Here is a 13115-nt window from a genome sequence, read left to right as displayed (position 1 = left end):
TCTAGGGGATATGGATTTCCAAGGCAGTGATAATTGGACAATTTCGTCTGCCAACAAAGCCAGAAAGGAAATGAGGAGGAAATAGTTCTCAAGTCAGCCATATGAGTATTTCAGCTTTCGTCACATTCGAGCTGAATGGCCGGTTAGAATAAAATGTCACCAATTCCAACGAATATTAACTTTGTTAACAAAGGCCGTGTTACGTCTACATGAAATGACGATTAGTGTATACTCGTGATATAAGTACCGTTTTTTGTTGTTGATTTTTTGCTGTGATCTGCGGTCTTGACGGATACGTGTTTATACATCGAACTCGACGGGATACAGGTCACCAGAAAAGCGTCCTATCATAATATCCCCTATATATAAGCATCATGTATTTATGATGGTTTGTTGAGTAAAAAGTTGTTGTGCCCCGCTAATGGAAATTAATTATCTAGTAAAGCAAAATAATAAAAATCACAAAAAAGCCAACAAACTTTAAATACTAAGTTTTGGCGCGAATGCCACTATTATATTGGAAAGCGAATATTACCGATCCGCTTAAAACTGACATAATAAAACTAAATTATTGACAAAATGGACATTTAGCGATTGTCTGAACGTCTGAGGCTTTTTATTGATTATCAGAATCAATACAGCGATTCATTTGGTGGTAGAGTCAGTGTAGAAGACACTTCAATATATCATAGCTGCAGCGAAGGAAGTGATAATTCTACTAACATATCTGCCTACAATTATACTGGAGAGCAAATGAGGAGAAAACAATTACCAAGTCAGCGAGACATAATTGTCTGGGAGATAAATGCCATACAATCCAAATTAAAAAAATACATCAAGAACAACAACATTTGTTTCAAAGAAATATGGTCTGAAGCTCAATGAAAGTTTGGTCTCAGCACGAAAGTGTAACAAAACTTGGTGTATTCACGTAGTTTTAAAGTCTCTCACTGATATTTCATTTCGATGACAGTTAATCCAAAAAGTGCTACAGTTTTTTTATTTATTAAAAAGTATACTGTATCCATCACACAGTACTTGCCATGTACTTATTTGAACAACTATTCCAATGCTAGCATTCGGCTTAAGTCATCCAAATTAAACAGTGAAACTATCATTCCTCTGCAAAATGATGTTTTCTTTGTCAATGTCTCATGTAAATATTAAGTATAAATTAAAAACCCTCTTATCCAAACTCCTAACAAAAATTTAACATTGTGACAGGCAGCCTTTTCATATAACGCATGGAATTAAAATCTTCAATGTCTGACCCTATAAAAAATGATCTAATCCCTTTAAACCAATCCAACCAGCAACTGTTTCTATATCCGCCTTGTGACAGTAAATGTTTTACTTTGCAACTATTGTGCTTTAAGATTCAGGTAAGATTATTCTGTAGTACAAGATAGAAAGAAAAGCATGTCCGAACACCGCAAACACACCTCTAAGAAGATCAAATGATCCAATTCATTGACATTGAAGTATCTTTTATATTAACATGTCATTGTATTCATTTTGTGAAGGATTCGAAGTAAGATTGGATAGATTATGAAACTGTATATGGGTCTGTCATAAATCTAAGGCGCAAATGTAAATACGCAAAGAGCCAAAGAGTCTTACATTTTTTGAAAAGCAACCTTTATCAATATATTAATTTAACATCGAATTTGACAGAAAGGTTGCATCAGTACTCTAACCAGTAACATTGTCGTATTCGACGTGTACATAAACAGCCTGTTTGATGCGAAATGAAATTGGTAACTTATTACTACCAAATAATATGTTTGAACAATTTTAGGATCGTAATATATCACCACCATTAAATATTTCATTTTAAGTCATTGACACATCACTTTTTGCCGAAAAAAAACTGATTGATATTCAACAAATGCACGTCTTCTTGTTAAAAAGAAATTGGTTTAATTTAATTCATATCTGTACAAAGAATGTACCATTGTTTAGATAACAACAACTAACGACATGATATTGTAAACATGAACGTGCAATGTATTAAAGTAGTATCAACACGACCTTTTCATGAAATGTTAAATGATTTAGCGTACAAACTATGCAATGAAACCCAATCAAATTACACAGTGTTTCACGTTAAATATGAACTACATTTGAAGCAAAGTAAATAAATCGAAACTATAATTGAAAATTCAGATTCAGGACAACAACAAAATGTAATATATGCAACACATTATATATCATATATCAGTCCGTATGTTGTAAACAGAAATACACACATTTATGGTCAAACATATAACATTAAAAATAAAAAAAATATAATATACATATATATTCTAGCAGACTGGACCAATTAGGAGCAATGAAGATGAATACAACAAAATTATGATAAAACAGGCTTGGTTTTGGTCAGACACCTCTTTAACATCAATGGAATAACGGTAACTAAAACGCTGCCAAATCCCCTTAGCAGCTACCGTCAGTTTTAGATGTTTCAAAATGCAATTACGGATATTTAAACCATATATCAATGCAATATAGCTCACCTTTGCACCTCCAGCAAGAAGGGCCTCTACAAATCCCTGTCCTATTCCCGAAACACCACCAGTCACCAACGCAATTTTACTGGCTATTTGCATTCTTAGATTTCCGCGGGAAAATCATGAAAGTATGCTCATTCTGACATTATTCCATTTCAGTAAAATGCTACATTTAAAAAGCTCAACCATACAACACTCTTTTTGTTCATTCTTCTTACGGACAGTCTATCTATAGTAGTTACACTCAAAGTCACACTCTTGTAGTGCATACAAGTTTGTTTGTGTTACGAGCTAATATCCTCACGAAATATTGACAGACGATCCGTAGATACGCTTAAAAGTCACACACCTGTAGTGTTTAAAAGTTAGTTTTGGTTACGAGCTAATATCCTCATAAAGAATTGAAAAATGCATATATCTATATCTTCCAACAGAGTATTTTATAAATCGACAAACTGTTTGCAAGTGTTTGAGTATATAATGATAACAGATTTCTCATAAATCAGCAGAATAAGTACTCTTCAGTAATGAAACAGTAATTATGTACGTTATAAATAAGATATGCTTTCTCTGTTTAACAGCGCTTTAACAAAAATGATATTCAAACTATCATAAAATACCACCTTGTATATCAGAATCATGATATTGGCCTAAAAGACAAAGCAAACTAGATCACAACCAATCGAATGATTCTCTGATCATTCTTTTCTGATTTGTTGCCGGCAGCTCGTCAGCTGTAGGTAATATACCTTTTACACATCTAGGTTTTATTTTACCACAAACGTAAATGATTGACTCCTACATTGTCATCTCTATATTTATATCACGTTTATCATTGCAAAATCAAATATTTAAACTTGTTCAACATTCAATAGGAATGTTATATAAAAATAATATTTATAGTTGGTTTATAAAGTAATCCCAAACCGGATTTATCAATTTACTGTTTTCTTTATTTTATGTAATGCACAACAGTATTTTACAAAATAAATTCGTGTTAAATGCATACGATAGAATAAAAATAATGAATCTGAAACTGAAAAAAAACAAAACAAAATCGACACTATTAGCAGTTTAAAGATAATTTAAGATATGAAGTATTGACGACTCCAAACGCAGACTAAATACCTAAATGCATATGGAGAGAGTAAAAGAATAGCCCCATTCCCATTGTGAACCGAATACAAGATGAGTTTAGTGTTTTAAACTTTTTGAGCTCAGTGATTATGGAGCGAGTAACCCCTTCCCAATAATATACCGATTATTCATTTTCTACCCGAATATGGCGCAATGAATAATAACATACGGTATGAATAATCTGCATGCGAACCGAATAGCGCTAAAATGATGAGTTTCTGCGTACCATTTAACACATGTTTGAGTCCAGATTACTCCGGAAACCTCCCTTGTATACAGCGTTTTAAAAGGGGGGAGGGGTTCAACGTCAATTTAGGCCGAGAGTACGTCCACTAATTACATCTATTTTCAGTACCAATTTAAGACGAATGTTCTATAAGGTCGTTTAATATTTGCAAAAGTTAAAGATGCACTCTTACTCCCAAATAAGATTTACCACGATTAATATAATTGCTTTAATAAACCAAAACAGATTTTTATTAAGGAAACCGAAAACTTGAAAGAAAGATGAAGAAAACACGGTATTTCCACCTTATGATACGATTGTATATCGCAGTAAATCTTTTAGCATTCACCAATCATTTAAGGTTTTTGCGTTTACAGCTATTAAAACACGGTTACAATCTTGTTATCAGTAATTGATATGTTCCATAAATGTATTATTTAGTAAATGGCTTAAGGTATATCACTCAAATTGTATGTTTGTTATACATGTGTATGTATTGATTTTGAATAAGAGTGTCACAGACACGAAAGAAACAATTCATCGATAATATTTGAGTGTATTGAAATTCACAACAATAGTATCATACATGTGCTAACCTTTGACCCTTCTGACAATAAAGCCCTTGCAAATCCTCTTCCTAATCCTATGGCCCGCCCGTTATCAGAGCGATGTTACGGACAGTATGCATGTTTATATCATTTCAACCTTGCTCCGATGTTTTTTTTGGAAAATATCTATCACCACTAATAGTATAAACAGTTCGTACACATTTTGTTTGGAAATAACATTTCTTTTTTATCAAGGTAAATAGTGACTGGACAACAAACTGCAAACACTGTTAATTTAGCTAACAAAGAATTGTATAGTTCCGATATTCTAGATCCAGAGAGTAAAAGAAATATATTTGTGACATTAAATCCAGGAAAAATATATTCAAACTAACTACTTAATATATCGCAAACGAAAACCAAATTCCATTTAAATACTTCGTTGATTTTAAGGAAAGGATAATAATTATAATGGATAATACAATACAAAGTACACGGATTTACGTTTGGAATCCGATCAAAAACAAAGTCATTCAAAAGGTTTCACTGTAATAATTAAAATGCCAATAGAAGTATTGCAAAGTATTTTAATGGAGCATTTGATTGCTTTATTACAGAGATTGGAGCATTTCAGAATTCCTTTTCAAGTATTATTGATTAAAAAAGGTAAGACATCTTCTGACATGAATTAAAGCTATGACCATTATCTAGGAGACGAGAGCTTTTACAATAATACATAATTTATAACATAAGCTTCATGTATGATCGCTAGGTTCAGCTTAAAGGAAAAGTGATTACAAAGTATGAATGAGATTTTATTACATTGATTTTTGACACATTATGTTAGATAAGTAATCCTATATTTACCATCTTTTTTCAAAACTGGAATAAGCTTCATACATGGTAGCTAGGGTCAGCTAAAAGGAAAACCTATCATGTGATTAAAGAGTATGAATTACATTGATTTTTGACACATTATGTTAGATAAGTTATGCTATATTTTTATCAAAAACAGGAATAAGCCTAATACTTAGCGAAACGATACAAATTAGATTTATTTCTCAGGTTTGCTACACGATGTTACGTGTTTCACAGCGTTATAATGAAGGTAATGCTGTGATCTGATTTTAATGGAATTGCTTGGCACAGATACCGTCAAACTATCTGCCAAAAGCGTTTGCCTATAGTTGTCGGCATATTTCTTCGATTTAGAGTCTTTTTCTTTTGTTTTATTTTTTAAATCCACGTTTCGTTTGTTTATTACAACCTTTTGGCTTCGAAACAAAAATATATATTCAGCAGAAAGAATGTCGTTATTTGGAACACACGATTGTTCCCATCGTTAAATGATTATCATGTTCATAGGGATTTTTCAATTGTCCTGGAACAAATGATGTAAAACCGCATGAGGAGATCAAATCAGTGGTAATGTATTTTCCAGCGTTCAAACAGATATGACCCAAACTATACCAAACATAACCAGTTAGCCTATCAAAAGCTCGGGTGGGGGGATATGTGAAGGTTCGTTCCCAAGAAGGGGAACGTGCTAACGGTCTCTCATACAGAACACTAGTACTAGGTGCCTGTCCATTAAACGTGACTAATATTAAAGTCCTCTAATAGGAATGATATCCAGCTTTGGTGTAATATGACCTGAAATACATTAAGGGACATTTATCTTAAACTATTTTATTTCTCCTTTTAACGATTTTGCATATAAAACTATGCATTACTGCATTTTGAAGATGTCTAAAAATCTCGAAAGGAAGGCCTAAATAGATCAAAGGTCAACAACTTCGATTTGATCGAGAAGTGTTGGTACAAAAACATGCCAGGTAATGTATCCAAACGGAAAGTTGCATCGAAAACATGCAGCCTACATGCAGAGAACCCTCCAATCGTTCAATAGAAACCAGAATTCTTACCTAAACATGCGTCCCAAAAATCTCAACACAATACTACAGTCTAAACGTGCACGCTCTTATATAGCAAGGGTTCTTCAACGTTAGCTTGTTGTTATCTATTACTTAACCGTACAAGTAAAAATCCATAATTTACAATTGTATGTGTAATTGCTTGTAACAGCCAAGATATCAATGCACTATGACACATTCGAGTGGATTATAATGCCGCCTGTTCTTCTCTGTTCATGCTCTCAACACGAACATCTTTGATAAACGAACCTCACGTAAAAACCGTAAAAAATAATTAAAACTTTTATGTACATGTTTTTGGAAAACAAGGCACAATCCATCAAAAGACAAATGAGTTAAAGGGCTAATTTAATAGAAATATATGATAATAATATCATGAGGTAAGGTTATAACTTAAGGCTATTCATTCAATCAGAAGTATTTTAATCCTTCAAATTCCCTTCAATCTTTTTTTAGGCGATTCTTTGAAATATTACATCGGAAACTACAGGAACAAACTGGTGTAACCGCAATGCATATGTTTTATTGGCAATATTTTGGATAATTGCTCATATACACTCACAAACAGTCGCATTCCCCATATCATATATCCAAAGTATGCATACCCCCACCACAAAACAAACGTGTTCATATTAGTAAACTTACCTTTGCTCTCTCAGTCAAAAGGATCTTAGCAAATTTACATCCCATCCCCGAGCCCCCGCCGGTTATCAACGCAACTTTGCCACTTAATTCCATCGCACAGCGCACGGAAATATTTGTATGTTAATCTAGATCATATCATTGTATAAGAGTTTTTTCCCCTTTTTTCAAATTAATTTTAATTGGAATACAACTTCACGAAATAACTTAAAGTTAAATATTAAACACAGACATGTTCTTTATATCGTGCATCCCTATTAGATGTTGTCTGCATGTCTTTTTGTACTAGAACTATTCGTTTTGTCAATGTTTTGTCGCATTTCCCACATCAAATATATCCCCAATACAAAGAAGCTCCTTTTAACTGATACACAACGGCTTCACGTTCATTGTTAGAATGTGATGCATTTATAAACGGAAATTTAACACTTAGAATTGCAGAGTTTGGAATAGTCTACAACTTGGGTTAAAACGTACTTCTCCAACTCAAATCAATTCTTTATAGCAGGTGGTTAATTTGCTTTAATAGCGAGGTTATTTGAAGAGTTTCTAACTATCTGTGTTTAATCAAACACACATGTTTGTATTAGACTGAGTATGTAGTTTATCTTATGAATGTTGTTTATATGAAACATTCTATCTTCTATTCGAATACCTCTTGAAGAAGGTCTGATTTAGGTTATCTATTATCTTAATACCAATCATGTCACTAATTCACATTTGATATAGCAGGCTTTTTTTGTCATTTCTTTAAACAAGTATAGCCAAAACTATTTCTTCTTATATTTAAAGAACAACATTGCGTTTAACACTATTTTCATTCATTATCAACTATCGTTATTTTATTTTAATTTCGAAAATAGTAAAATATAACGAACTTTCTACTAAGATCAAACTATTTTCACATATTCCAATATTATCCACCAGATATTTGCTGTTTCTAGTGTGATAAAGACAGCAATTGGTCTTGATATTGATATACAATCCAAGAAACCTGTGCTTGGCAAATCATTTTTCTCGGTAAAAGTAGAGCAACTATACTTATTCTAAGAAACCTTGATGGGAATAAGATTTCATATTGACAAAATATTTGATTTCTCATGACATGAATATGAATATTTGACTATTAAGTGTCAAAATAGAGCACATGCTACTCTTTTCTTTTCTACCCAATTTTTGCATAACAATTAATATTACCGGTAATTAGAAACTGCATACCTAATCATGCCTAGAGGCGTTAATACTTATGCGAAAAACTACAGGAACAAGCTCAGTAGCCAAAAGTTTAAACATAAACCCTGTTTAATGACACTGGGTAAACGCCAAAGACAATGAGCACAAAAACAAAAATCACAAACTAGAAACATGGAAACCCAGCACAAACAACACAGTGCATATATTCTATATAAAAAACTAAGTATGTTTATGAAGTTTACACTTCAAAATTGTTTCTCTAACATTCTTTTCATGTATACTTATACAAACATTACAATTTGGGCTGAACTAATGATGTCATTGGAGAGGCCGTTGAACAGCATCGTCAGCAGCCATGATACTCAATTCCGTTTACTTTATAAAAACCATGGACAACTGACTGAGAGCATCTGTTTTACTGAATATGCATGAGACAGGGGAGACAACTCTTCTTGCAATGAATTTGCTTCTCTGTAGTGTAAGTTATCTCCATGGCTGAGTGGTCTTCTAAGGGAAAGCATCTGGTACCTTGGGGAACTAATGAATCTGCCTCATTAATTATTCATGCCTACGAGATTACCGTAGCCGTGAATTGGGGGTATTAAACGATAGTTGAACAGTTGTTGCCATGTTTGTACGGAACGATTCTATAAGTAAAATTTTGAATAAAGCCTGTGAATTTATATAGTTCAAGAAAACTTATGAGACAGTATCTATTATACAATCTAAGTTAACGTGATGCGTATTCAATGATTCTATTCACCATTGTACGCATTATCATACACAATTCACTGCTAACTATTTGAAAAAAAACAACAACTGAAATTTGATGATTATAAATATTATTATTACCTTTTAAGTTTTCTTAGTCTGCCTATTATGATATCATTGCTTGTATGGATATTATAATGTATTAAAATTTGTTTTTTAAAAGTGTGTGCTAAATATTGAACGTTGAATCATAGAGCCCTGTACACCGCGTGCCTAAAATGGGGCTTTCAGCCGCAATACTTTGCCAGAGGTATTTTCACCGATCGCACCTCTTTCATTACCAGTTCAACACGAATGCTCCATAAATTTATTACAAATACTCGAGGTTCTTTTACAGGTTCGTTATGAATAGTGTGCATATAGCGAAGGTATTCGTAAATTATTTGGCTACTGGGCATGTCAAAGTAAGTTCTGTTGTATTATGCAGCAAACCGTCCCCCCCTTTACGAAAGGTTTACCTGTCTGGTTAAATGTAAGAACTAACCTTTCACAATTTTCCAGAGAAGTCTGGGCAAACTCTTGCCCAACTGAAATGGCGTCGGTAGTGACCAGCTTAACTTTACGACTTAATCCCATCATTTTTATTTTCCTAGCAAATAATTCATTTTCTTAATATTTCCAAACACCAAGTTTTAATTCAACTGTGTTTACATACTTCAAATAATTTAAATTGTTACTTGTCATCCAATGTTGACTCTTTAACAAACACTTTCTTTTCATTGACTCTTTTAAGAGCTTCACATTGCTAGAATGAAGTTACTTCAGCAATGGTCATTGGAGATCTACATGGTCATAATAAGTCTAGATATAATATTTAGTTGAATCTGACATTGTTTATATAACTGAAGTTACCTTTGCTTTGTCAAAAAATGTTAAAAGATTTCATTTTTTTAAGTTTAAAAGGTGGGATTATAATGGAATGATATAGTTTCCATTTTATCTCTTCATGAAATTCAAACCTTCTAATAAGCTTTCTTCCCGGTGGTAGTTACGACATATTTCACATAAACAGAAAAGCTGTGTGCAATGAAATGTTAAGTATTACTTGAAAAGTATAACATTAATATTTGCCACTTATGCAAGTAGAACTTAGAAATACAAAAAGTTAAATGCCAATTATATTTTAATAGGGTGCTATATTCGCCATGTGAATCAAATAGAATACTGGAATAAGCCTAGTATTTAGCAAAATATATTCCAAAACTAAAATCTGATATTATTCCGAATTTCTCAGTTTCGTTACACGATGTTACATTGCTTGTCAACCAGATAACGAAACTTATGCTGTTATAGAGATTTAGTCATAATCTTGGTACACATACTACAGAACTACCCCAATCACGTGAACCTTTGATTTACTGAGCAATTTAAATGGATTTTCGATTAAAATTTTTATTTTCATTTTTTTTTACTTTTTCGAAAATCACGATTCATTTATTTGCTTTAATTAATTTCATTTTGTAGTTTGAATTAAAATCCAAAATACTACTCAGAAATAATGACTTTAAAAGGGCAACATTTCCCTTGTCACGCGATTGTCATGGTGACACCGATGAAAGTTCCAATTGGACATAAGATGCACACCAAACGTTACTGCAATATGGCGATACGTAAGGACCAAGCTGACCAAAAACATACATGACATTTTATGAACACAGTCTTTCGTCCAGTATCCAAACAAATATAACAGAAATCAAAGCACGTTATCATTCGTTGAGCAGTAAATTAAAGTCTTAAGTGAAACCGTCTTGGAAATCAGTTCAGGATTGAAAGGTTTAAAGAAAAAAAACTAGTATAATAATAAATTATAAGAGCACTTAACAATAAGAGGTAAATAATGTGGTTCAGTTGTAGGGATGAAAACCTTGATAATGCACTTTATGGCTTCACGTACCAACATATTTAAATAGCTTATAAAGCACTTTTCAACGATGACCTTTTGCCATCCATTTTAAAATCTAACAAATGTTGCCACCTAATATTTAACTACATTTTCAGGTTTCATGAACATCTTAAATTTATTTAAAACAGCTGAATACCTCTTTAAAAATGTTTTCTTTCATATATCAAAGTGTCTATTATCAGCGGTAATTGGCATATCAATGCAATGCGACAAGGTATGAACATGATTAATGACTATGTCATAGAACATGATATTGTTTAAAACGATGATTCTCAAATATACTGTACAACAATTATTCATTAATGAGACATTTGAATAAAAAGGCTCTTACACTTGACCTATTATTTTCATGTTCGTCTACTGAATATCAAAGTGTCTATGACAATGGTGCGAAAAAAGTCCAAAATTCATTAATTTATGTTGAACTGCTTGAAAGGTCTATGCAAGTGTTTTCTTTCGTATCAAGAGTCAGTCATTAATGTAATATGACCAGGTGTGATGCTGGCTTATACTTTCAATTTTATTATTTTTGAAAAATGATAGGACGAGTTTAAGGTTATGTGCATACAAACTAGTCGTAACGATCAGTGAACTCGTTTTCAAGTGAACTCGTGTTTCACTAACCACTCAAAGGCGAAACTCCTATTATTATAAGTATTATTGATTAAAAAGGTAAGACATTTTCTCACATGAATTTTAGGTATGAGCATTATCTAGAAGACGAAAGCTTTTACAATAATAATAGAAGCAAATGTAAGTATATTGGTTGTAGTTATAACTAGCTCAGCGAAAAGGAAAACCTTTCAGGTGATTACCTAGTATAAATTAGATTTTATTACATTGATATTTGACACATTATGCTGGATATGTTAGGCTATAATTACCATTTTCACCAAACAAAGGAATAAGCCGAATACTTAGCGAAACGATTTAAATCAGATTTATTTCTCAGTTTCGCTACACGATGTTACATTGTTTCACAGCGTTATAATGAAGGTAATGCTGTGATGTGATTTTAATGATATTGCTTGGCACAGATACCGTCAAAGTATCTGCTAAAAGCGTTTGCCCATAATTTATGGCATACTATTTCGATTTAGAGTTTTATTTTTGTTATTTTTTAAAATCCACTTTACATTTGTTTATAACAACCTTTTGGCTTCTAATATAAATGAGGAAAACACAAACAGCTGGAGGAATGACTTAACACATTGATTGTTAATGTTCCCATTGCCACGTGATTTTATGTAGACAGGGATTTTTCAAATATTCATGAATAGAGAACGTAAAAAACAAATGACGATGTGTGTTGACATCAAATCAGTGGCAATGTTTCTTCCAGCAATTGAACAAATAGGACCCAAATCAAACATAACTTATTAGCCTATCAAAATGTTTTGGTTTTGATCCTCATACAATACATTATGTATTGGTTTCAGTCCATGAAGCGTGACTAATATCACAGTAATTTGATAGGTATGAACTCCAGCTTTGGTATCATATGACCTGAAATACATTTAGTGACATTTAACCTAAAAATATTAATTCTTTCTTCAGAATTATCAAAAAGGTCACTTGTTTTAACGATTTTGCATAAAATAAATATGCATTACTGCAGGTTGAAGATGTCAGAAAATCTCGAAAGGCCTTAATAGCTCAATTTTCGATTTGATCGAAGTGTTGAGTACAAAAAAGCATAGCAAGAAAAGTACTGAAACGAAAAGGTGCAACAAAACATGCATAGTTGTTTTATGCTAGATCGTTGGCAGAAGTGACCGATCAAATAAATCTGAAGGAAAAACAAATAAGGTAAATTTCACTAAATGTATTTCAGGCCATATATATATGCCATTAAAGCTTAAGTTCATTTCTATCATAGGACTGTGACTTATATAAGGTTTTAGCTGTCTATATATTTGATAAATAATACCGAATATCTAACATTGAAACATACTGTGCAATACAATTGGACAAAACTCAATATTATCAGAATGCCGCTTGGCAATATTTCTGCACATATATGTCGCAACGCAGAAGTAACAACACTTAACTGGCATGGTGTAAATGTGCATGCTCGTATACAGCAAGTATTCTCCAACGTTAGCTTGATGTTATCTATTACTTAACCCTATTAATAATGCAACTGAATATTTAATATGTGCGATTCAAAATCCAAAATTTACTATTTTATGTGTAATTACTTGACAGCAATTTATTTAATCATATAATTTAATTATTAAATGACAAAGT

The 13115-nt window shown here is 32.4% G+C and overlaps 1 protein-coding gene across 2 annotated transcripts in view; it reads right to left on the bottom strand.

The window, feature by feature from the left end:
• The window catches only part of LOC128242642 (15-hydroxyprostaglandin dehydrogenase [NAD(+)]-like), a 36611-nt gene that overhangs the window by 17066 nt on the left and 6430 nt on the right, over positions 1-13115 (bottom strand). Inside the window, exon 1 of one of the 2 annotated variants that reach the window (XM_052959881.1) lies at positions 7001-7194. The exons of the other annotated variant lie outside the window; for it this stretch is intronic. Coding sequence (XP_052815841.1) covers positions 7001-7093 — 93 coding nt within the window. The 5' untranslated portion in view covers positions 7094-7194. Of the gene's footprint in view, positions 1-7000; positions 7195-13115 lie in introns of those variants that run through there. 2 annotated transcript variants of the gene reach the window in all.

This window comes from Mya arenaria, chromosome 8 (genome assembly GCF_026914265.1).
Source record: "Mya arenaria isolate MELC-2E11 chromosome 8, ASM2691426v1".
Lineage (NCBI taxonomy): Eukaryota > Metazoa > Mollusca > Bivalvia > Myida > Myidae > Mya > Mya arenaria.
Note: the sequence above shows the minus strand (reverse complement) of the source record. Positions and strands in the feature narration are given on the sequence as shown.